Source organism: Poecile atricapillus, chromosome W, assembly GCF_030490865.1.
Source record: "Poecile atricapillus isolate bPoeAtr1 chromosome W, bPoeAtr1.hap1, whole genome shotgun sequence".
NCBI lineage: Eukaryota > Metazoa > Chordata > Aves > Passeriformes > Paridae > Poecile > Poecile atricapillus.
The window spans coordinates 104768959-104796031 of NC_081288.1; the positions used below are offsets into that span (position 1 = coordinate 104768959).

General features: G+C 39.8%; 1 protein-coding gene across 7 annotated transcripts in view; it reads right to left on the minus strand.

Moving 5' to 3' along the window:
* The window catches only part of LOC131591500 (peroxisome proliferator-activated receptor alpha), a 57989-nt gene that overhangs the window by 17217 nt on the left and 13699 nt on the right, over positions 1-27073 (minus strand). For 2 of the 7 annotated variants that reach the window (XM_058862286.1, XM_058862285.1), the window contains 6 exons: positions 13839-14083; positions 11806-11966; positions 10689-10827; positions 8014-8216; positions 4769-5216; positions 1739-4592 (listed from right to left, as the gene is read on the minus strand). In XM_058862286.1, coding sequence (XP_058718269.1) covers positions 4345-4592; positions 4769-5216; positions 8014-8216; positions 10689-10827; positions 11806-11966; positions 13839-14046 — 1407 coding nt within the window. In that variant the 5' untranslated portion in view covers positions 14047-14083 and the 3' untranslated portion in view covers positions 1739-4344. Of the gene's footprint in view, positions 1-1738; positions 4593-4768; positions 5217-8013; positions 8217-10688; positions 10828-11805; positions 11967-13838; positions 14084-16139; positions 16161-16435; positions 16569-27073 lie in introns of those variants that run through there. The other 5 variants (XR_009280400.1, XR_009280401.1, XM_058862287.1 and 2 more) reach the window with 4 other exon arrangements.

A 27073-nucleotide genomic window follows, 5' to 3' on the forward strand; every position in this document is an offset into this window, starting at 1 on the left:
CCCGAGAGGGACCATTATTTGTAAGACCTTATGCTTAAACAGTACCATAACAGCTGCAAATGCATTTGTTAAATGCAGTTGCAGATTTTCAGCTAAGTCACAGGAAGCTTTTCAGGAGAGACTGAAACTGTTCCTCTGCAGCCACAGCACAATATCCCCAAATTGTTCTGCTTCAGATGGGGCCTAAGTTTGTCCAGGCTTTCTATCAGAAATAAGGAGGAAATTCAAACTCAATCGTATGTGACCCAGCTCTCGTGATGAGTAAATCTACACAAGTTTCAGCATTTTGAATAAACAAACAAATGTTTAGATGCTTATTATAAGCTCTTTGATGTACAGCCTTGTGCCAGCTCTCTCATGAGAATGGGCTTAGTGCAACTGCTGGTATTTCCGAGATCTGTGTGGGGCAGGAATAATGCAAACTGCACTCTGGCAGCGCTGCAGCAGCTGCTGGAACCAAAGCACAAAGGCACATGGTAATGGCAATTAATGCAAAATACGGTTTCTTTAAATGTGATGAAAGATGCAGCTTCTGTAAGTGGAAACTTTCAGGTGTCAGTTTGTGTTTAAAGCAAAAGTGGGATGAGAAATTTTTAAAGGTACAAAGTAATTAACTTTTTTTAAACAGCTGCTTTAAAGGAAATATTTAAGGAGAGAAGAATGAACATCAGATTTCCCTAATACTTGGCACAAAACCTTCCTTTTCTTCCCCCCTTCCCCTTTGACAAAAAGTACCTAGGGCACCAGATAAATAAATATTTTCCCCTCAAACAATGCTCAAAAATGAGTAATCTGTAGGTTTTCTGAAAACTTGAGCCATACCATTGTTTCTCAGGATATTTCTCTATCCATCTCCTATCTGTTGCCTTAAGCTGTTTGTGGGGCCCGGTTGCTAACCAGAGTTCTTCCATGCTATGATAGTAAAATGAATTATGTTGGTAAGAATCAGATCCAGACTGTACCTGATGAGCCAGTAAATCTTTAATACCATTTTAATCCTAAAATATGATCACTTTACTTCCCTCCATAGATGGAGTACTTTAAAGTATTAGTTTATCTGCACATAGGGGAAATGCTGAAGTAATAAATCAGAAATAAGTATGAGACTAGTTTGTATGGAGGCTAGCTTTGGAGCAGGCTGTAGGCCCATGGCCTGCCAGCCCTGCCTGAGAAGCTAGCCTGGGAAATTCATGGGAGGATTCAAAACAATCCTCAAAGACAGAAAACAGCCTGCAGGTGCTGTTTTTCTGATTCCCGTGTTTTCCTTGCAGGAGAAGGTCAGGGGGTGGTGAACCCCACTGACCAATGATGGTAATGTAGCACTTTACTAACCAATAAGAGTTTCCTTTCTGTACTCTCGACGAACTAGTCTATATAACATGGCTGTAGCAATAAACTAGAGATTCTCTCCTGTTCTGACTCCTTTGAGAGTCCGTGTCGTTCTTTCCGCCGTTCCTAATTAGAACGACAAGTTTGGATTCCAAATTTTTTTAAAAAAAAGGACATAAACTGAGTAACCTTAAAATCTCCTTGGCCAAAACCTGCTGGAGTCACCTCCTGAAGGAGCAAATGTAATTCCTTTAAAGCGTAATGTAGAAATGAGAAGTTCTTTTGCCATTACTTCTCTGGGAAGGGAATTGTCTGTCCTGTGCCACTCTTTGAAGTAACTGTGGGAATGTGCAAGGGGCAGCAGTGTGGGCAGTGGAATCCATCCAGAATTTTAGGCTGTGTTAACATCTTGTTCATATTTCTGTAATTCAGAGATGTGTTCTTTTTTTTTTTTTTTTTTTTCTTAAGGGTCTGCAATTTAATTTAAATCAGAAATCAAACTTTTAATGTCCAAGGAAGTAGTAAAAAATTTCTTGCTGGTTTTCAAATAACAAAAAAAATTATGCACTTTTCTTATGCTATAACAGGACCTTGTTACAAATAGCTGCTAAAACAACTAAATATTATGGCTTTCACTGAGTTACTCTATTTGCAATTCTTTATAGCTTAGCTAAGAATTTAAATATTTATTATTAATTTTCCATGTTTTTAAGTGTTACTAAAGTGTTTTAGCCACTTTTGAGAACAAGAGCTGGAAAAATAGTTAGGCACACTGTGTCTGATTTTCCTGAGAACCTACAGTACACCTAGACTATGGAATACAACTTTGAAATTTGCCCTCTGCAAAAATCTGTGCTTTTGGGGGAGAATAACTCAAGTTATTCATGTTTTTCAGAAGACAAAGTAACAGGTGGCTCCTACAGTTTCAGAACACCTTCCCAGAATGGCTGATATTTTGACAACTTTTTGCATCAGCAATGTTGCAGATCAATTATTTCAACGGCCTAAACCCCACAGCTCCTCAGTGAAACAGGGTTGGCTGGGAGAATAAAGCAGCAGCATTCCTAAAATCCTCTCTCTGTTTCTGAGGGCACACTGTGTACTACTCTGGGACACAAAAGGCAGCCCATTCTCATCTGAGGGTTCCTGGCAAGACCAACATTCCTCTCTCACTGTTTGAGGCCTGTTCTTCCTGCTGACAACAGGGAAGGGGAGGAAGTTTTGTGCACATGCAGTTACTGTTTCTATCCTGCCCTAGATGCTCACCAAATCTGAGGCCCGTGCTTCAATATTTTACACTAAATATATCTATATTTATCTATAACTTCTGCCACAATCATTGTCCAGATAAACCCCAAGTTGCCTTTAAACCTTTAATTTTTCCAGTGCCCAGCTGTGTCTGTGGGCCTGGACACAAACAAGCATTGCCACTAAAATAGGAATGACAGTGTGATGTTCTCACTTCATCACTCAGTCCTTGCAGTGAAGATACCTGCGTCTTCAAATGTGCTACAAAAAAATAAAACAAGTACAAAGTCTCCTCCTGTGCCACTGAAAGATTAACTGTAGTGAAAATACTGGAGTTGCTCCTGAGACCTCGTTTTTGTGAAACAGAAAGTAAAATTCGGAGGTAATAATGTGAAGTTACTGTATCAAAGAAACGAAAGAGAAACAGCAGAGTGCCTTGCATGCAGCTGGCACTTCTGGGCAGCTCTCTGAGGAAAGAGCCCATGAAATGGAAAAGTCAGGAAGTCATTACCTTTTGGCTCATTTTGCACCAGGAGTACAGCAAGTGCTGTTGAAAAAATCAGGTTACTCATAGGAGCATGATAAACTTATTCTCAGCTGTGCTGCCTTTCATACTATGACACAGTCTGACACCTACAAACACTGTTCATGGTATTTCTGTCACCTTATTCACAAGGACAAAATCTGGTGAAAACAAGTACCAAATACTTCTATCAATGAGGCCGAAGAAGGAATAGAAAAATATCCAAGTGAGTAAAAAATGAAGCAGCGTATTCATCAGAAAAGTAAACAGGTCCAAACAACTATACTGCCAAGACACTTAAAGGAAGCCAGTGCCTTTCCTATCCAATCATTCCTTTGGAATCAGTTATCACTGCTGGAAAGTTAAATTTTTTTTTTTTTTTTCCTAGGATAGGATCAGATTTTTCAGTCTCTCCAAAACTCTTGCCAATTCAAAATAGTATTTTTATGTCAAAAATAATTGCATTCTGAGCTATTATAAGTTCTACAAAAATAGAGGGTGTATTTTCACATTTCCTTAAAAGACTTTTGAAGCAAAAAGGTCCCATCAGTTTATCATGTTTACTCTTCAAGACACACCTGTTGGAGAATCTCTGCTGTATTTTAAATAACTCTTTGGATTTTAATTTCATAAGAGAACTATTCTTTAAACATGCTAACCCTAAGTATGCCAACATAACACTAGATGAAGCTGTACATCATTTCATGGAATTAAAGCAGCAATGGATCAAAGATATTTCCAAATTTTTAGAAGTATATGGACAGTAATATCCAGCCATTTGCTACACCTAGACTGAATACTTTAAGAAAAAGTGTTACCTGGTTCTCAGTAATTACCACTAGACAAAAGTGCATTTTCTTTCTGATTGTGCAGATACCTGGAAGGAAGGTGCTGAGTTTGTTATATTAATACTAAAATGACTAAACCAAGAGGAAATACAATTTTGTTTGTTTCTGTTACTTAACATTCTGATTTATTATACAAATATGTATTCCTTACCAATCTTCAAATTTCCAAATAAAAGAACCATTGTAAGACACTTCATTGAGCACTCTGACCAGTATTTTTCTGCAGCACTTTTTCAAAAAAGGACAAAAGATCCCAAACCAAAATGTAGCACTCCAGTTCCCCAGTTTTCGATTTTTCCTGCTCTGGGCTGAGTGAACAGCATGAAACTGTATGAGTAGTTTTGCTCCCATCTGTATTTCTGTCTTTAAATATTGTGGAAAAAATACTAGAAGACCTTAATACATATCCCTGTAGATTTCCTGTAGTAAAGGGTGTAAATGTGCATCAGATTCAGTCTTCTTGATTATCTGAACAAGCTGAGCATGCTCTGTGACCAGCTGTCGGAGGTCAGCCATTTTTTGGAGAAGTTTTGGGAAGAGGAAGGTGTCATCGGGATGGTTGTTTTGCAAGTGAAGTTTCAGTACATGCACAATGCTCTCCTGCATTTTTTCAATGTGTCCTACATTTACAAGACCAGGACGATCTGTTCTCAAAACAAGCAAAAGAATACATGTCATAATTTTATAATGATTCCTCAAAGTGTAGTTAGTGGCAGAACTGAATCTTCCAGAGGATAGAAGCTTTTCCATTAAAATTTTTAATTAATGAGAGGGAAATATTAAAATTTACTACCTTAGAAAACAAATATGTAATGCTTACCTCCACAGCAAATAATGGCAGCAACAAAAAGGGATATATCACTATCATCCAAATCCAGTGCATTGAATTTCATTGCAAAATCAAATTTTGGCTCCATTATATCACAGAATGGCTTTCTCAGGCTTTTCAGGAACTCCCGAGTTATAAATCCATTCCCGTAGGCCACCAGCATCCCGTCCTTGTTCATCACAGAGGCCAACATGGCAAATATGGCTTCATACACCCCGTACTTCAGTAGTGTCACCTGATCGTTCAAGTCCAGGTTGGAGAAACCAGGGATGGATTTGGCAAATTCCGTGAGTTCTGTGACAGTCTCCACAGATGTACACTGGCAGCAGTGGAAGATTCGAACTTCTGCTTCCTTGTTCTGAATCCCATTGGCTACCAGTTTTGCTACCAGGGTCTTCTCTGCCATACATAAGGTATCCATATCATGTATGACAAATGGCTACAGAGAAAAAAAAACAATAGTTCAGTCACTAAATAATGGTTATTGTTTTCTTCCTAAAGAATAAGAATTTTGATAAACTTTAACTTCAATGCTAATCAGTCCTCAACTATCAATAAACCCTGAGTTCTTTTATATTTCTCATCAAGACAAACCGTGTATGACAAACTGCAATACCTAACAAGTCTGCTCTGCAAACAGCAACGCAAATAGTCAAATGTAAAGATGTATGGCAGATCTTTAATTTACTTTTATCTAATAGTTACAGCAAAGCTCCAGCACTCCTGTGCTTAGTATGCACATATCCATCTGAGAGCCAGTCCTAGAGGGTTCACAAAAGACTTGTATTACCTTCTCCAGAAGTCCAGGATATTCTGCCTACACTCCTAAACTAACTACACTTGATGCGCATCATGATGCTTTCCTGAAGTAGCCTAGGGGGAACACAAACAGTCATTTCAATACCTAGGGCAGCATATTTGCATGGGAATGTGAACCCTGCACTACTCTTGTGTTTTAGTATCAGATTTTCATCAGACAATGTCCCAGCTGTCCCAACTCTCTAGCTGCAGTTGGTGCTGAGTCATCTCTAAACAGAGAATCCCACTAGAATGGCAAACACAAAATTTGTTTTTTTCCATAATCCCCTTTGTTTCGAAATGTATATGCTTTACAAACAGATGAGCCACTCTCTTAAACCATCATAGCAAAAGCAGCATTCAGACCTTCTTACAAACAATCAGAGCTCTAAAATATTTTTATACGTATCTGCAGAGCAACAACCAAAACAAAGTCCAATCCACTAAAGAAAAACAACAAACCCCAGTGCTTTCCAGCCTAGCAAAGTCACAGTTACTGACCTGGAACAGAAATTTAGTTCCATACACACCAAGCACCTTCCCTGGGCTGTTTTGCTCATTTCAGATTAAACAGCATGGGGAACACATGGTGTTCTGTCAGGAGCTCATAGGATTCCCTTGTTTCATTCAGAAAACTATCCAACAGGTCAGGTTCCTATGGTTGTCCATTTTTAAATGTTTATGGCTACTACACATTCCATCTCAATTCAGCACAGTTACACAAAGCAGAATTTTCCATGGGAAGGTAGATATGAGTGGAAAGTGACAAAGCAAGAAACAGAACACATCTCTAAATCTTTAATAATGTACACCATCTTAAACAGTTCATTTAAAAAAAAAATAGCATCATTTCAGTGTGGAGTAAAGAGGCATGGCTGAGGACTTGGGAGCTAAATTAAAAAATTACACCACATCATCATGAAAAATGCTCATTCATTCTGAAATGAATTGTAGTGGTGCCAAAAATCAGGATTCACTGAAATCAGCTGTTAATGCACAGGTAGTTTGTGAATTACAAGCAAAAAACCTTTTTTTAAAATCTGTTTTTCTGCTGAAAATTTGAAAGAAAATGAAAAATGTTTGTTTCCTTAGAAGATGATGAAATAGCCTAAAACCCCTTTGCTCTTCCCTGCATATGGAAAAAATTGGAAGCAGCCTGTTTGCAACACCCTAGGGCTGATTCACCATTAATTTTTATGTACAAATTCATCTGGGCACACGTGTGCTGGTCACTGTTGTCTGGTCAGCCCTTTGGCTGTGGCCACACACATTCAAATACAAGAAGTGTGATTAAATGCTCTAGGATCCATCCCTGCACATGTGACACATGCTGTGGCTTATGGTTCTGAAACAGGTTAACAAGCAAAAACTGATTTTCTGCAGAATCTCACTCAGTGAGGAGCTAAAGGTGGTATTTACTGTAGGCTCATGTCAGCCTGTACCTCTAAAATGTTTGAGTCTGTGCCTCATTTTACACACCTTTTTAGTGCAATGAAAAAGACTGGGATAATTCATGTGTCTCTCCTCTAATGTAGAAAACTGTAGGCTTGGCTATTATATGCCAAATTCCACAATGCAGAAGACAGCTTGCCTACAATTTTCATAACACTCATCTCCACACTTACACAGTTTTCACTATGGCATATGTAAAGTTTTTTTCCCAGCAAAGTTTTACTGAAACTGAAGTTGCTGATAAAATAAGATACTTATCTTCTACATAAAAGTAACAAAAATCACAGCGGAGCTTAAATGAATATGCATAAAGCGAAACAAGGGAGTCCTTACATTGATTATAGTCTCCCATGTGCTACCAAATAAAAAGCAGTTGATAAAATTAAGTAGACCTTTGCTAAATTCCCCTGAAAGAAAAGTAACTTCTACAGCATATGTGTCTTCACAACCTTGCTTGCTTCTGCCTTTCAAAGGAACCATACAGAAAAGACCAGGAAGGCTGGCTGAGGAAACAAAAAATTACAAACTCAAGTTTTCTTTTCCCTCCTGCTATAAATATTATTCTGATTAAAACAAAAGTCATGCAGAGCACCTGTACACCCTACAAGCTAATAGTATTTATCCTGGCATTTGCGACAGAAAAACATATTTTTTGTCACTGTCGTAATAGGAAAATAATTTTGAACCGTCCTCCCCATATCAAGAGGCATTCACATTCAGATATCACTTAATTTTTGATTAAGAACAGTAAGTTAGGGTTATGAGTTTCTGCTTACAAGGTAATCACCTGATTTTCCTAAAGCTTCTTATTATTCTATGGTGGTTAAAAGCAACCATATTTACTACAGATACTCCCTTTGAATATTTCACATCTGTATTACCATGATATTTGTTTTCTAACACATTTGCTGAAGAGTCTCCCAAATTATTACAATCACCTTATGTACCTCTCAGTTTTATTTTAAAGTAACAGAAAAAGTACTTACTGGATTGTTATTGGTTTTCCCTGCAAGGATGATTCTGGCTTTAACCTTGTTCATATTGAAGTTTTTCAGGTAGGCTTCATGAATTCTTTTGGCAAGTGATTTAAGATCTGCCATTTCTGAATCTTCTACGTAATTTTCACCTGTTAGAATTTCTGCTTTGAGTTTGGCCTTCTCAGACCTCGGCATTCGTCCAAAACGTATTGCTGATGGGAAGACATAATTGTAAAACAAACACAAATTATACAAGAACTTAAGCCTTTTACGGTTAATTGTTAGAGCAGTAAGATTTCTCTGTCTACAAAAACTGAGACAGGGGGGAAGAAATTGCCTCCTTCCCAACACAGTCAGTGACTAATACACTAAACTGAAGGAAATCAGGTTTTCAGTTTCAGAACACAAAATGTTATCTGCAGTGAGCTAGAACATATTCCTTTTTCCTTCTATATTACCTAAATATATTTGTATATATACATTATTATACAATATATTGTACAAATATATTTTATTTTCTCCTTATTGAGTTCTACAGCTCCCAGAGTGAAACTCGAAGTCCACCTTGGGAACTCTTAAAACACTGAGTAAACTCATGGACAGGAGCTTGGCAGAAAGCACACACACGAGCTGGAGAGCTGCAAGAGAGTCAGGCCTGAATCCCACTGCTGGCTCAGAACCTGCAGGGGCATACAGTTCTTTATTCAACACATCTGTACTGCCAGTGGGAACCCCAGCCCAAAGACCTGTATTTACAGCTCAAAGGCTATAGGCAACAAAATCTCCTCTACCGCCAACACTCCATACTGCTTTCCCAACAGACCAGCCCTTCAAGACTGGAGATGAGAACAGTCTGAATACCCAATGTAGTCATTAGCATATTCTTCCAAGAGACAGGAGATGCAAGTCTGAAACACCTCTGGGTATGGAGGTCTCCTGGTTTTTGGGCAAGTGGTCTTGCCATTCATGGGCATGTCCACATCCTTCTTCGGTTTCAGTTTCAAGCTAAGCTAGCCCCATTTTACCCTTGGGAGATGTGCAAGGGTTTGAGATGGCTCATACAGTGACTTGCTTGTACAGTATTTCAGCATCCAACCAGTGACGACAGGACCTCACTGCCTACACTGAGCAATTCAAGGCATGAACACCATCAGCCCTTCAACATGCCCAGGGAGTCTTCTCATGACATAAGGAGGTGACTCTAGGCATGATCTGAAATACAGCTGTGGACTTCAATGGGTTCAGAATGTGGCTTAGGTGCTTCCCTCCCCTTAAGGGTGGGTGGTCACACCAACCTGTTGAAAAAGTGGAAGAATACCTGTTCTAAACTAAAACGTACAGTTTTAAGATCATGGGTATAAATTTAACTGTAGCACTTTTCCTGAGAAGAAGGTAGCGGTCATCTCTTTTCCCTGTTGCCTCCCACGTGTTTGCTGCAATAAAACTGTGGCTATTCCCTTCAACTGGAGCACTGGTGGCCACAGTGTTTTTAGTAGGATGAAACAGCTTCACATGGATGTCAGTTCCTGCCAAGTTCCAGCATGGCTCCCTGTTCAGTTCTCCTGACCTGAGATGTCACTTTGTTGTCCAGCACATTTTTTGAGGATGGTTATCCCCAGTCTTGCAGAGACTACCAACCCTCTCTCAATGGACCTCAATCTCAGTCAAGGCTCACCACAAGAGAGCCGGGCTTCTGCAGAACCAGAAAGTCAAGTCTCACAATGCCTCCTGCTGGGACTCCAGACTACAATGTCACAAGCAGTTTCCCCAACCATGTTCCCACCCTACCTATCCTGACTGCTTAGTTTCCTTAGGAAATTTGTCTCCTAACTCACAGCTTTTCACCTAGCTCAGAATTTTTACCTACTTTCACATTGCACCTGCCCCCATATTCAGCCTGGACAGGGCCAAGTAGGGAAAGCAAATCTGACTTCTGGAAAATACTGTCATCTGGCCAAGTGAGATGTGCTTTCTCATGGCTCGGCCTCTCCCTCTTCACCCGTGTTGCTCAGCAAGCTACGTCCTGCACAGAGAACTGCCTCGTGGGCTGAAAATGGTCTGTATGCCACAAGCTTGCCACTCTTATCTTAAATCACTAGCACAAACAACAACATAACTTTTAAACTGGATATCTAAATGCTCTGATTTTTTACCATTCTGTTTAACAAACAACCTATTAGATTCCTGTTGCACAGTCAGCACAGACCTTTGCCCTCCCTGCCCGCTTTTTGAACCATCTGCCCAAGAGCTGTTGCACTGTAACCTGAAAAATGATTAAGGCTGCTTTCCTACAAATTTCTATCCTACATCACTCCCCCTCACAATGAAAGCAGTTGTTCTCCTCCTACTCTTCAACAAATCCTCAATCAGAATTCTTCCAGTATTGAAACTTGTTTCAATGGGAGTACTGGTGCAAAAGTTCTGGGGTGAAGAAAGCAAATTAATGAACATTCATATGGACAAACTGACACATAGCACAACTGTGTAAAGCTCATAACAGCACATTTGGCAGCTCAGTATCAACGTCATGAACCCATCAGGGAAACTGGCATCCCCCATGGTGATCTATCCTGTAAAAAATCTGAAGTTCAATTCGTGTGTGCGAGTAAAAATGCTATCCAAGTGCCTGCCTCCAGCACCAGACTCTGGGTCGTAACAAACAAATTAAGGGCACTCTTACCTACCATTATGTGACATTCCAACTGAAAGGCACTTTTGAAAACGACAGTATTGGCACTTATTACGATTTTTTTTCTGAATTTTGCAGTTGCGATCACATTTATCATAGATGAGTTTTAAACGAATTGTTCTTCTAAAAAAGCCCTATAAAAAGTTTGAAAAAAACAATATGTAATGTTAATGAATGTTGACTACTAAGCTTCAATCATACAGGTAATTTTTTTTCTTTTACCATTTATTGTAGAACAGCCTCTACTTCAACTGCTCTTTCCAGGACGTCTCTAGTCTGCAATGCAAGGTTGGTCACACACTGCCCAACCACAGGGACAGCAAATCCAGAACCATCTCAACATTTTGTGCCATATGAGCAACATGTCATTTAGGCTGTGGGACACACTTGGCTAGGAACTGGTTCCCCATCTCTAACAGATATTCTGCATTATCTCGTAAGATTTACATTCAAATGATCATACTGACATGATGCATGAAAGAAAGCTGTACACAAAGACCATTACTTCTCTCCTGTTACCTTCTAATATAGAAAAAAGATGGAAATCTAAAACATTAGAGGAAAAAGAAAGGAATCTTATAGTTCATGGGTCATATCATCCCAAGAATTATACATTAATGATAAGAGTAATTTGTGCCAGAGACATGCCCTGGCCCTGAAACCACAAGAGGTACAATACTAAGGGATTCAGGCAGTATGTAGTAGCGGGGAAAATTCAGGATTTGGTGCTGTTATAACAGAAATGTGATATACTCCTTCCAGCCATACTCCCAACACAAATAAAACACTAGTGGAGCAAGAAGGCTTTGATTTTTATTTTTTTTTTTGGCACAGTTTAATGTTTTGTTTTAGTATTTCACTAACTACATGCAGAAAAGCAGCATTAAAATTATCTCTGTGAATTGGTCTTGCTTGATGAAGGTCTGGTATTGAGTTATGGTATCTGGATGACTTACTTCAGAAAAAAGACCACACATAGGTTTATTATTTAAATAATTGTAATGGCTAGAGCTACAGTAATTAAACATTTATGTATCAAATGTTTACCTTCATTTTACCCTATAAACAAAACAACATGATTTAGGTTCTTAAGAAGAAAATTATGACTGTACCTTACAACCTTCACAAGCATGTACTCCGTAATGGTAGCCTGAGGCTTTATCCCCACAAATTCTACATTCAATGTTTAATGCTCCACTGGGTGATTCATCTATGCTACCTGGAGCTGAGGCAAAATTAATGGATGAAGGACTGGATGCTGGTGAAAGGGTGTCTAAAAAAAAAAGGAACACTTCATAAATACTATACTATCAAGACTGATACAATTACTATACTAAAAACCACACAAGAAATCAGCTTATTCTAAAAAAAATAATCTTGTGTTAATAGTCATTAAGTGAACTAACAATTCAACCATAAGTCTTTGAAAAATAATTCATATTCCCAGTGCAAACACACACAAAATACAGGCTGTACCTTGCTAATTTTGAGGTGACACAGGATGTCAAGAAGGAAAAGGCCTTACTGAAGTGACTGGCAACAAGAACTAGACGGGGGATAATGGACCCTACAAATATACACGACACCAATGTTCTTTGCAGAAAGGTTGTGAACAGCTCATTTTGGCTTTACATCTTCCATCTCTTGTGCTGCAGGGATGAACAGGGTGTCTCTTGTTGCAGTACCACAAGAGACACATTCCTACCTCACACAGATACACTTCAGATACATGTATGGACCCCTGACCTTTGCAAAGCTACTCATAATTCTGAATGACAATCTAAACTGAGGCCTGAAAAGCAGACGGACAAGTCCTGCACATCAGCAGAAAGGCTGAACAGATGTTAAAAGGAAGGTAAAACAAATGCCTACTTCTAAAATAGCCTGGCTCAGATATTTTGTGTTTTTCTTATAATGCACAAAGCATTTCTGAATTATACAATGAAATAAACTTGCCAGATGTGCCACCAGTAGATGAACAGATTACAAAACTAACATATTCCGACCTTAATTATTTAAATTAATATTTCCACCTTGTTTGAGGAAAATATTTTCTGAGGCCAGAATTTCTTTTATCTTCCATCTTGCAACTTGCACCACAGGACTTCAGCAAATTAATGGGTGTGTTATTTTAACAGACAGATTAAGAAACACTCATGAATGTAGGTCAGCAAGTATTATGTTGGAAAAAAACTTGGCACAGAACGCAGAGTCTCCATTGCCAGCGCTGCCAAGCCCACAGGCGTCAGAGTCATCTAGAACAGCCTAAACCCCAGGATTTTTTTAAAGTGTGATTTCAATTTACTTGCCTTACGGAACTTGGGCCTTGGAAGTTTATATTTTGCATGTTCTCTAACCACAATACCAGTATGTTTTGCAATGAGCACTGAATACTCCATGAGAAGGTGACAGTAGACACTGATCTAAATTATTTGTAGGCCTTGTACACACCTACACACAAGTAATTGTAAAGCCTCCTGCCTCTAAAGGACCACATTATGAACAAATACACACATTCATAAAGCACATCATAACTTTTCCTGTACAAGGCATCTCTCTGATGAGAAGATCTGCAACCAAAAGACAACAAAGTCATAGTTCTAGAAACATTCCTTCGGTTGATAGTGCCAGGAGGCAGCTCTCCCCATTCCCTTCAAACCCACACCATTCATTTCAGCTGATCAGTTCTATTATTACGAGGTGAAATAGGGATCACAGGCTGGGAATTGATCTAAAGTAAGAACCCCCCAAAAAAAAGCATAACAAAGCAAACCAACCAAAAGGTTAATAGTAAACTACTTCAAAATGCTCTCCTGCTAAAAGACTTGCAAATACCCAGGTTGAACAAGACAACCTTACTGAGATCACCACAGTGTCCCACACCACTGCAGTGATTCCCATTCTGATCTCCCAAGCAAAGCCTCTGACTAAAGACTATGTAACTTTATGTTACAGCCAGTCTTCAGTGACATTTGTTTAATATATTAATTTTAGCCTTAAGTATTTTAAGACCATGCCATAAACAGGTTATATTATGTTATATTTCCAGTGTCACTTCATCATAAACAACAATTATTGCATTAGTTATTAAATTTTACCGTTCTATTTATAAAAGAAAGTTTTATGTTAAACCAAACTCTCTTACCTGTTATAACTGATCCATCAGATCCTGGACCATTTCCCAGTGATTGGAATTCTGTTAAACTTAAAGCTCCAGAACTATCATCTCCTAGAGACTGGGACAGGTCTTGAATGTTCTCCATATCTTGTAGGAACTCTCCAGATAAAGGGCTGTCTATATCCTCCTCCTCCAAGGGAGTAAGGGGATAGAGCTGGTTTTCAGTGTCCACCATTTTGATCAAGTAGAGCAGTCACTTAAACTTCTTTTTACTGGTGAAAGAATAATTAAAAAAAAAATCAGATATTTAAAAAGTATTTGAACCAGTTCTAGCACACTGAATACAGGATTTCTAATCCAAAGGTGAAATATTATACAACATTCTATTGCTCTGGAAGCTTTATGCAATATGAATCATCAAAAGCACAGGGTGGGGAAAATTCCCTGTAAGACTTCAAAATGAATGAAAGTTATGACTAGATCAGTCTGTAGATTGTTGTTTCCTCTTCACTGCTAAGAAAAGTGTTTCTACACAAGGCATTACGCACTTCCCATCAAAACTTATAATAAACATCAATATTCTACTCACTCTTCTTCAGCAGGAAAAATAAAGGAGATGTTGTCACTGTTACTAACTTGCCATCTCATTCTACAAAGAGCATTAGTACAGATCTATTTGGCAATTTCTTTGAAACAGGATAGTTTAAACTAAAAAAGGAAAATAATTTCTGTCACATAGTATGTCAAGCAGGAATATGTAGGAGACTAAATATAGGAATTTATCCATGATTTCCAACAGCAGTTACAGACAACAGAGATGTTCCTGTACTGACTGTGCAGGGTGAGAGCTGGACACACAGCATGGATAAACCCAGTAACACCTGGAGCTAACTGTGCTGTTTGCTTTTAGTTATCTACGCACATCCCTGACACAACCACAACATACTCAGACTCAGAAATGAGAAATCACTTGTATGTAATCTGTGAAAATAAAGTTAAATTCCTATCTGTGTGATGCATCTATTTTGTGATGGGGGAAAAGTATAGAGAAACCTGCAGCAACCCAAATTTGTCCCTCTAAGGAGCCATCAGCAAAAGCAAGAGAGGGATGGCAGAGCATATGATTGGCACCGCTCCTCCAGTCTGCTCTCCATGAAGTTCTCCTGGGCTAAACCAGTTGTTCACAGCATAGAAACACTGCATTCCTCTGCAGACACTCAGCCCCAGGATAGCTGGGGTGGTTCCGGTAGGTGCTGGGCTTCTTGTACCCAATGTTCCCTGCTGAATCACATACATCTCTCCAAGTACCACTACTTCATCCAGCATATGTATTTTTAAAAGATCAAGAGAACACTGAGGTCTGCTTTTGACCAAAATAGGTATTATCTGTCAGGAAAGCAAAGACTTGAGAGCTGACCTCTGAACATGCAAAGGCTGCCTGGTATCACCGAAACCACACCATACTTTTCCACATTTATAATCAGTACGTAAAATTTATCAGCCTTTTTAGCTAAATTTCTGTAAGAACAACCTAATAGCTAGTGAAACATAAATGGAGTGCTTCTTGTTTTAATTATTAAATTACATACCCTTTTGTACTTTCAAACACTACAAGTAAATTACAGCTGCTTAATCATTAGAGCTCTTGTCAATGATTAACTGGCACTTAAGCAAGCATGGTGACAACATAACAATTTATGAACACTGTCAAAATGTACTAATATTCACAATACTGACAATTAATTTTTCTATAAGCACAGAAAATCTTTAAGTAATATGTCTAGTATTTATGCAGTAAACTGCCTTCTGGCTTCCCGGTGTTCTGTGCATGTTTACATATGCATATGCTTTCACTGGCAGGTTTCACATAATATGCATTGATCCTTGCTTGAATGGGAAAAAGCTTTGAAAATAAAAAGCATAATGAGTATGAAGTTCGTTTAATATTCACAGAGAGAATTTTGCTTTACAAAAAGCCTTGTACATGTTACAACAGTAGATGTAGTAGATGCAGCATGTTGATTCCACTCTAAGATCTGCGTCTTCTAAGTATTTACAAAAGTTCTGTGCCCCAAAGATATCTGCAGAGGATTTTCTCAGTTTCCCATACAATACTTTAGTCTCCCATAGCCCCTTTCCTACCCTCAAGTACCAACACATACAAGAAGAGAATACAACATAGAAAAATAAGGACACCGTTTCATGGAATTATGGTTTTAAAGTTAAACAGGTTTTACTCTCTCACATCCTGTTATCTCTGAAATATGTCTATTTTCACAAGAAGTCCTTTCCTACCACCTCACTGTGAATACCCACTGAGCAACTTACCTATAAACTTGAAATCAGTCCCAAAGAAATCAGTCAGATTATCAAAGAAAAATACCTCAACAAGCAGCAATCAGTTACTTGCTTCATTTTTGGAAAGGGATAGAGGGATACTAAACCTCCAGCCCTTCCACATTTAATAGTTGCCACACCAGGGATAATCCCTGTAAGGAAAGAGGTCTCTGAGATGCAAAGGTCTCTGGGAAGCAGTAACAAAGTCTGATCTTACTGCATAAACAAATTGATCGTGTAAAGGGCTTGCTTGCAAATACCAGGGTTAAAGTTGAAACAATCATTACCTCTAGGTCATTTTGGGAATGCTGGGGCTGAAAACAGCTCATGTAAAACTCGTGATTGCAATAGATATTTTTAGAAAACTTCACTGGATAAGAAGAGCCTTGAATATATAAGCAGCAGAATGCTTCCAATATCCTGATTCAACACAAAAAAGAACAGAAAATAAGATTTGGTATCTAAAGTGTGACATCCAGACTTCCACCTGGGAAAGGATGCATATTTTCTCCTCTAGCATGTGACAACTGATTCAGTTTCCATAGTTTGCAACCTTACATACTCGTACTATTTTTCATTTTAGAAGTATTAATAACATAAGAGAACATTTTCTATGCACATGATAAAAAATTTTCCCAAGCCACCCCTTCATCAAGACTGCCAGTTGCACACCTCCTCTCCAAAAAAATCCACCCAGAAAAACTTAATCTTTCTTCCCTTTACTCAGCTGTACTCCAAGATATCATATGCAACTTACAGGTATCCTCGCCTTTAAGAGAAATCAAAGTTCATGTACCCTAATTTCGAAAATTGACAGCAAAGTTGTAAAATCAGGATCTTAAAAGTCACATAAGGAAAAATTCTATGCAACCTTTATTTGAATTCTCTCCCCAGCCCCATGGCAGGGGAGTGAGCAAGTGGGGCTTGGTTCCCTCCTGAGGTTAAGCCCAGACAAAATGATAAAGACAACACAGGAATGATTTTTTTGTTTTATATTACTCAGCCAGATGCAAGGAGAACTTACTGAGCTGGGAAACTGTGTTTCTTTGGACCCAGGATCTTCTGTCCCACTGAATTTTAAATGACATTGGCTAGTGTATATCACAGATCAGTGTCTCTGAACAGGACCACTCAACCATCCTTTTAAATGTGACCTTCCTGCTTTAAACTATTCAGCTGCTTTCTAGAACCTCAAGATTATATGTCCATAATTTCCTCCAATGCTTTCTTTCACTTATGTAACACATTTATTGTACACTAAATAGTTTGAAAAACTGTTTTGCCAAGATTACCGTTTAAGAAGTAACAATAACAGGGCAGCAACAAAACTATTCAGGAGATAATGAAACTATTTATTTCAAATATCATACCCTCTCACTTTCACACAACCGATGCAGTTGCTACTGGGGAAAAAACTACAAAGAGGAAATTAATTTTCAGCAAACAGAAATAACAGAGGTAATTAATCTCACCTAACGTCAAACAACTCACTTAACATGTTTGGGTTGAGTGGAGCTCAGTGGAATTTCCAGAGCTGTGACTTATCTTTGAGGCCATGATTACACACTAAAAACATGATACTTTTCAATCCAACCACTTCCCTGATCCAGTTCACTGCAAAGCCTTACAAATACTAGCGCTGGCTCAATGGAGAGAGCAGAAATAAGCAGCTGGGAACAGCGCTGCATAGCCAAAATATAATTGCATGTGCAGCCTGAATTTCCTCTGCAGAATCCAGTGCCTGTGTGGAGAGGCTGGGTCTGCAAACCAGGCACTTGCTCTGCTTGAAGAAGCCAATGCCTCTTTGGTCTCCTGTGAGAGGTGAAAGCTGCTTTACAGATCAGACAGCACCTCTACTAGATTAAGGGGAATTACCATCTTTTGGCAGGGCCATGGAACCGTCATGCAGGCTGCTATGTGCACATCCCACAGATACTCACCTTCTAGCAGTAAAACTGCCACTGAAATCCAGTAAATGGAAGATACAGGCACTTACTCTGAGTTGATGCAACGTGCTCCAATAAATAAATAACAAAAATTAAATGAAAGTTCCAATGTTGGAAACTCAAGCTGAGAGTAGAATCTAGCTCAAAATAAAATTTCAGCTGCTTGTAAAGAATAAAACAACACCCTAGCATCAAGTGGCTTTCTGATGGAGAATTTTAAATTCAACAGGCCCCTCAAGATGCTGGTAACTTGGAACTCCATTCAGAACAATTTATATTTACACTGACTTCATATTAGACCAGAAAATAGATTTCACCATATTTCATCCACACCATTAGACTAGTCAGCCTGTATCAGACAGCTCAGCTTCAGACGTAACAAAAGACCACAGCTCCTGGGTATTGGCACAGTAAGATCTGAAGCCTATGTTTAAAGGAGCCCCTGCAATCCCTTTGAAAACACGAGCCAGATTTAGTTTCATCAGCAACGGGACAGGAAGGTTTTGCAACCTTTGCCTCCAGGCTCCAAAGACAAGACTTACAGGTCTATCACCTCAAGTTTACACCTATCTGCAATCATGCTTTCTTCACAGGAATGGATGTATCAAACATGGCATTACTCAAATTTGCATGAAGGCCCTCCTGATAAAAGGAAAATCCCATATTGTAAAGAGTGGAGATTGAGGTGTTGTTTGAACTGCCTTTAAGCTCTAATAGGTTCAAGTCTGCATAGAATGCCATGACTGAGATTTCATGGTTGTTGGGTTTGTTTTTTTCTCCTCTAAATGTGAGTTTTCATATCCAAAAAGTAAGTGCTTTGGGGGTTTCTGTAACTGGGAATAAGAAGACTTGACTTTTCTGTCTAGTGAATGCTGAACTGAAACTAAAGTTAGAAATAGCTCTATGTCAAAGTAAAGCTTTCAAAACTCTTTTAAATCTGTGTCTTGTCTGTGAATTCTTTAAAGAGCTGTCTACTCAGGACTTCAGTATAAGTCAACAGTAATATAAATTAACAAACTATATAATACTATACTTAGGCTTATTGAAAAACGTATAATGTTTTCCTTCAATTTAATATTTTCTTTAAGATGTGTTTTTGGAGGGGTCTTTGTTGCTTCGGGTTTTTTGTTTGTCTGTGGGGTTTTGGGGACTTTTTTTTTGTTGGTTGCTTTGCATATTTTGAGTTCCTAGCTTTTTGTATTTTTTTAAACTACATTATAATCCCATCTGAAATTCAGAAATTTAGAAACCCAAGTAAGCACTGCCAAAGACTCAAGTGAAAACCTTTGTGTTAAAAAAGTCTTTTGTCTTTCTTCAACTTGTTTAGTCCAGATACATAGAAGGCCTAAAAACATCTCAATTTGTAATGGTGTCTTGTTTCCATTTTTATAATCAAACTGACTACCAGCCTAATGTACAGAATCAATATACCACTGTTAACATGGCTTTTAAAAAATCAGCCTGTAAAGCAGCATGAGGGAAGATTATTCAGTTTATTACATTAGTTGTTAATGCACTTAAAGCAAATATTCATATTGGAGTTCAAAATATCTAGTATTTTTGAGGCATAACCACTGAAGAAAGTAGATTTTATTAACAAGAGATTCAAAAGGAAAATAAGAATTTCTTTTCTGCAAGAAACTAAGCCATGGCAACATCTTAGTAACCACTGTGTTATAGTCTGTGTTCTCTGCCATAAACTGCCTTTCAGGTTCACTACAGTTCTAGCAATACTGCTCACAGCTCACAAGAGCATTTCTAATGAAAACCCCACTCCAGTGTTACATTTACAACTTTGCACTTGCAACAAACTCCCCCTTTTTCCTTTCTTCTCCCAAATGAATCCCCAGGTTTTGCTCTTCATCCAATCCATTTCAATGTCAGTATCGCTTCAAGTCGCTGCCATACTCCAGTCAAATTATTCCATGCTTGAGGATTCAAAAGATTACATGCGTTAATCACAATAGTTCGTGCTTCAAAGTTCTACAGATTCAAAAGCCTCTGTGACAAGACCTGGCAGGCCATGAAGCTGACAGAACATACTGACACACATGCTGGAGGGGTGTGTGCTGAACACTGACGTGGAGACCACAACTGCTGAGAAACTGAGATCTGGTGCATCATTTAAGAGGCTGCTCCCGCTGCATGTACATCAAAAGCTGGGGTTTGATTTATGATTGATATTTGAACCAAGGAGAGGTCATATTCAGACAAACACGACATACATGTATTTGCTATTTGATCCAAGAGCCAAGGTCACTTCACACAAATGTGTCATATGAGTATTTGCTTTATTATCCCACTGACAGTTATTTTACTTCCCTTGTGTGTCCCAAAAACTCCTTACCCATTTATTTGGTGTGTCCCAAAAACTCCTTGCCCATTTACTTGGAAGTTGCCAGGTTTTTCTAAGTTTTGCAATACTGTACAAACATCTGATGAGCTAATTATATAAGCCAAGATTTTGAACTGATTAACAGTTAGGGACACTTTAATTTCAGAGATCAGAGCTCAGATTGAGGCTAAAACTGGTTGCATGGTATGGTCAGAATTAAAGAGAATTAAGAAAAAGGAACAAACCAAAAATCCCACAAAAACTGCATCTTATGAACTGCAGGCATAGATTAGATGTCCTAAACCATTGTGAGGTGTTTTTTTTTCTAAAATTAATACATAAAAGTAAGTTTGAGTGGTGAAGTCAAAGTTGATTACAACGTGTACAGCATTTACAAACAGCCCACGCATTTGCCCCAACATGCTGCTCACTGGAACCAGATCCTTAAGACTAAATTGGAATGCTGCAATTGTTTCCTTATACATGTGATTACTGAATCTCAGATTATGAAAAGCGCCTGCTTGACAATTTTCTAACTATACCCTGATATTCTAGGGAGACCTCATTTGTTGAAGGATACAGATATCTGAGGGTAACAGGCAAATAGAAATTGCATTTTAGAGTGGTGGCTAAATTATTATCTCAAATATAATCAGTTCCTGAAGTAAATAAAATGTAAGCCCCTTGCTAAGTCTCCTGCAGAGTACATTTTCACTACATATGGTAAAAATAAACATCATAAGGTAACAAATTAAAGACATCTGTGCAACTGAAATTGTCAATTAAAATTATAATCTAATACACATCTGCACACAGATGCAGTGCAAGGCAAAATTTTTGGCATATTGATGGTGCTGCTACATAAACCTCTCACTCAGAAGATTTACTTGCTCACATGCTAGATAAAAAAAAAGCAAAACCAAATAAACCCACAAAAACATAACATTCCTGACTGTTTTTTCAAGGAAAACATAACTTTTACAAGCATAACTGTCTAGTATTTTTTCCTTACAAATGTGAAAATTTAGACATACTATATTTATAAAAAGAAAAAGCCAATTGCCACTAACTTAAAGTCAAACACTTGGATGAACTTTCTGAAACTGATAGTATTTCAACAATCTTTAGGGTTCATGTGTAAGTATAGATAACTTAAAATGTGTTCTTACAAAACAGGATATAGAAATCCCTTTTGTTATCTGCAGACCTTTATGTGTGATAGCAAGTGGTATATATTACTGATAATAACATATTCTTTAGTACATTATCATTATATACATATATATATCACATATATATTACAACATAACATATAGCAGTAACATACTCTTTAGAGATTAAAATCCTTGCTTAGGATCCGTGTTATAAATAAAAATATTTGTCTTTAGCTGAAATTTGTCATTAAAAGATAAGAAATAATTACCTAATCTTTTGGTTTTTGAGCATATTTAACCTTCCTGTATTATTTCAACCTTGCTTATTCTTTAGAAAAGAACAAAGGATTGTTCCTATAACATAAATACTTCAACTGAATACAACCTCATTCAAGGCCACATATTTGACATGTGCCAATTAATTTTGAGTTTATTGACTGGCAATGAAATTTTTGCAGCTGTGTATGATTTTGTGAGTTTAAATAGCACAATAAAAGCTTGGGAGCACTGAGGCAGTACCCAGATTTGAGAAGTACTTTTCACACAGGTGTTTAGTATTGCCCCCTGCCCACATGGCACCCCCAAAGCACCACAAACACACTGTGGCTGCTTCAGCCTGAGCTTACTTGTCCTCCTGTGCTGGCTGGAAACTGACAGGCCAAACACAGACAATTGCTGAATTCATATTGCATCACTTCCTCAGAAGGGTCAATAATGTGTTTTCCTTTCTTCTTCCATGAAAATGACAGAATTTTAATGTGTTTGCATCCATTACTGCTCTAATTTGATAAGATTTTCAGGTTCAGAATTACTGGGCTGGTGAAGCCATAAAATAGATAGCCTTCGAGAAATAATGGGTTAAAACATAGAATATGAAGGGAACACCTGGAAGCAATAAACACAACGACAGGAGGGGAAGATAAGGATGAAAAATCACCGGACAAAGCGTAATTCAAGCCGAAGCTAAAGCATGCCTAATGTCAATATGACAAGTTGGCCCTAGGAGCTTAGGAACTCGGCCAACTACACCGGGAAAGGACCAAATTTGGAAAGAAGTTCAAAAGTTTAAGGAGGAAGACTCCTCGGAGACCCTCGCCCACGATGAAGGCCGACCGGAACGACCCCCGAAAAGATCCTCAAAATAGAAGTTTCCGCCCACGCCCCGCCTACGGCACGCCCCATATGAATATGCATGGATATGATGTAATCCCAAACCTAAAACTGTATAAAAGGCACGCTTTTGCTGTAAGACTTTGGAAAACTCCCTTTAGAGATTTCCCCAACGTGCACGTTGCTAATAAAATACCTCCTGTCTATCTGACTTAAACTGCGTCTCTTAGACAGTTATTTATCGCCTTTTGGGGCAAAATTCGGCATCAGTTCTGGCGACCCAGGTGGGACCAAACAGGAGACCCAGACTTTGAGGGGTTCCCTCCGAAGAGCCGGTCCGGGGCCGGGACCCTCTGGGGCCCCTGACGGATTTTTGTCAGAAGAGACTCCCCTCCCGGACCAGCGCTCTTCGGCAGAGGAAGGATTCCCTGCATCTCCTGCTCTAATTAAGAGGTATTTTTAATTGTTTATTGGTTTTGGTTTAAAGCGCTTTATTGGGACACGGGGGTCAGACGTGACCACCGAAGGGTAAACCAGGGGACGCCCTGGTAAAAATCCCTAATTGGTACCATTTGTGTTCGATATCTCGGACATCATAGGTTTTGGTACCATTGGTGTTTGTATGTGTTTTGTGTGTTCGTTTTATGTGTTTGTTGCAAAGTTTTATAGGAGACATCTTGTCACTCTTTATGTAATAGATTGAAACGCGCATTGTGCTGTCTACGTGCCTTGAATTCGGGAAGCCGGTACCTCACAGTTTGTGGGCGACTCTTTTGTGACCAAACCTGGTAAAACAATTTTATTTTATAAGTGTGTGTTGTATGTGAGGGTGAGTGAGACGCAGCGTAGCTGCGAAGCGAGAGGGAGTCCTGCTCCGCATTTCCTGTTCTTCGCGAGAAGCCAGGTCGGAAACGGACGAAGCGATTGAGACTGTGTGCATGAAGTGTTAAAATATATCAGCATATCGTGGTTGCGAGAGAGGGACTGTTTCGGTTAACAGAAAACGCAGATACAGGGGATAGTCATGGGAGGTCAACAGAGTAAGGACGTAAATATGAAAACCCCCTTAGGGTGCATCCTAAAGCATTGGAAGGACTTGGGAGGGATTCCGGGAGGAAACATAAGTAAAAAGACACTTCTCAAATATTGTACGCAGTGGTGGCCATTGTATAAGTTAGATGATAATGAGAAATGGCCGCCCGAGGGAACAATTAAATATAATACCATTTTACAACTAATGCTTTTCCTCCGCCGGCTCAATAAGTGGGATGAGGTGATGTATGCAGACATGTTTTTCACCTTAAGGAATAAACCTGAGTGGCAAAAAGAGTGCGGAATTAATGTAGCCCCTCAGGATCCTCTAGTACTAGCCCTGGAAAAAGATAAGAAAGGTTCAAAGCCCAAAGAACGCTGCTGCGATGCATGTAGCATTGGGCAACAATGCCTTAAGTTAACGAGAAGGGACAGTGGAAAGGAGAGCGAAATAAGCCTGTGGGAATACCATCCATTTGCCCCAGGACGAGAAGGACCCCTCCCCAGGCCAAAAGAGGAACAAGGGGATCTTACCCCATTAAAGGAACTAGAACGATGGTGGAGATCTAAGTTTGGGCACAGCCCCCAGAGGATAGACAACAGTTGGGAGGAGGGCGGCCCATTAAAATCAGGGATTGACGAGAGGAAAAACAACCCTCAGGGACTAGATAGTCCACAGGGGTCAGGGAGCTACATGAATGCTGACAGCCCACCCACACTGGAGGTTGAGGGGGAGGAAGGCAGTGGGTCAGAAGCAGAGAGCCGAAGGGAGGCACGTAGCATACCCGAGCTCAGTCCATATGGAGATAGCAACACCTCCAGAAATGGAGGCGTCTGTAGAATGGAAACCAGTGCACCAAGGACTGGGGATAAAAGCAATTCACCGGGAGGCGACGTCCCTAAATTGAGATACAGCAAGAAGAATGATAATGAGACATGCGAAAGGGAGGCAGAGAGTAACTCACAGAAACTGAACATAGTAATTCAGATAGAGGATAAGAGAAGTGGAGGGGGAGCAGAGGATGAGAGGAACCGCAGCCCGGGACAGGATAAGAGCTGGCAGATACAAAAGAGGCGACAGACGCAGGATGAGAATCGGATGGATTGTGTGATAGAGATAGGAGAGGAAAATGAAGAGCAGGAAGGGGGAAAGAAGAAAGAGAAGAGAAAGAATAGGGAAGGCATTGAGGCACAGGAAGAAGATCCCGGGGAGGGGACCAGTCACTCGTATTACACCAGATCTGTGGCACGGGGGGAAGCAAAGCAAGGGGAGAAAGGGAATCGCACGATAGCTCCTCTCCGACAAGTTATGCCAATAGTAGGGGAAAAGACTAGAGTAAAGGTGCCATTCTCGACGAGTGATTTGAACAATTGGAGGGATGAGGCAAGGAACTTCAGGAGGAATCCAGAGGGAGTAGCAAAGAGGTTTGAACTAATGGCAAAGAACTTAGATATTGATTGGGAGGATATAGAAGTGATGTTGTCAGAGTTGACAGATACGGAAAGGGAACTCGTATTGGAAACGGGGAGACGACATGCCCAACTATTATCGGGGAGACTAGAAGATAATTTTCCCAGCAGTAAACCAGAGTGGGACCCGGGCAACGCGGAACACTATCAACGGCTAGTGCAGTATAGAAAATTGATAGCGATGGGCTTGCGTAATGCGATCCCTAAGGCTGTCAATTGGTCGATGCTGTATGATGTCAGGCAGGGAAAGGATGAGACCCCGTCAGAATTTCTGGATAGGCTTAGGGCAGCAATGAGACAATACACACCCCTGGACCCAGCAACAGAGGAAGGGAAACAGCATTTGTTAGGGTTAATGATGGGACAGAGTAACCCAGACATCAGGAAGAAATTACAAAAGCTCGAGCACCCGGCAAATAAAAACCTAGAGACACTGCTGAATGAGGCGTGGAAAGTATACAATAATAGAGAAGTTGAGGAGAAGAAAAAGGAGGACAGGAGGATAGCTCGAGTAGTGGCTGTAGCAGTGGCAGCTCAGAAGACAGGCTACTCGGAACCTGGAACCAGGGGAAGAGGTAGAGACAACCCAGCAGGAAGGGGAAGGAGGCTCCAGCCCCATTCAAACGGGGTAGGGCCGAATCAATGTGCGTACTGCCTGCAGACGGGACACTGGAAGCGAGAATGCCCCCAGCTAAGGGAAAGGCTAATGGCCACCACTACTACCACGCCTCAGGATAGAGAATGAAGGGAACCGGTGGGCCGTACCCTAGCAGACCCACTGGTTAAGATAGAGCTAGGGGAGGGTAAAAAGGAATTAGACTTTTTGATTGATACGGGAGCAACCTTTTCGGTTTTAAATCAAGAATTTGTACCTAAAAGTGATGAATTTGTGCAAGTTGTGGGAGCAACAGGCCAACCAGAAAAGGCTTACTTTTTGAAACCCATTAAATACAAAATTGGGAAGCAAATGGGAATTCATCAGTTCCTGTATTTACCAAATTCACCAAAACCCCTACTAGGGAGAGACTTATTGGAGAACTTGGGGGCCGTAATAAAGTTTAACAAAGACCAATTGGAGTTTCAAGTAAATGAAGAACAACTGATTACAGCTCTAAGCCTAACGATCAGTTGTGTAGAGCCTAAACCTGAAAGCCACAATTTCGAGCAAATCCTGAGCAAGACGTACCCATTGGTGTGGGCTACTGATATACCTGGAAAATCAAAGCAAACAGCACCGATTGTCGTTGAACTTAAAGCTGGGACAAAACCGGTGAGAAAGAAACAGTACCCTCTGAGGATAGAAGATAGGAAAGGGATTGAGCCCACAATCAGGAGGTTTATGGAACTGGGGTTATTGGTAGAATGCGAATCAGATTTTAATACACCAATCCTGCCAGTCAAGAAACCTAATGGAACCTATAGGTTAGTCCAGGATCTGAGAGCAGTAAATGAAATAACTAAGGCATTGCATCCGGTAGTTGCTAACCCATACACGCTTTTGACCAGACTGAAGGAGAATTTGGCCTGGTTCACCGTATTAGATTTAAAAGACGCGTTCTTTTGCCTCCCCTTAGCTCTCGAGAGTCAAAAGATTTTTGCCTTTGAGTGGGAATCTGTAGATAGTGGAAGAAAGACCCAACTCACCTGGACAGTGTTGCCCCAAGGGTGGTGCAATTCCCCTACGATTTTTGGGAATCAGTTAGCCAAGGAACTAGAACAGTGGGAAAGGCCGCTGGGAGATGGCACCCTTCTGCAGTACGTAGACGACCTCCTAATAGCAACAGTGACAGAGGAAGAATGCATTGAATGGACCATTTCCTTGCTGAATTTCCTGGGTTTAAGTGGATATCGAGTCTCTCGACAGAAAGCACAGCTGGT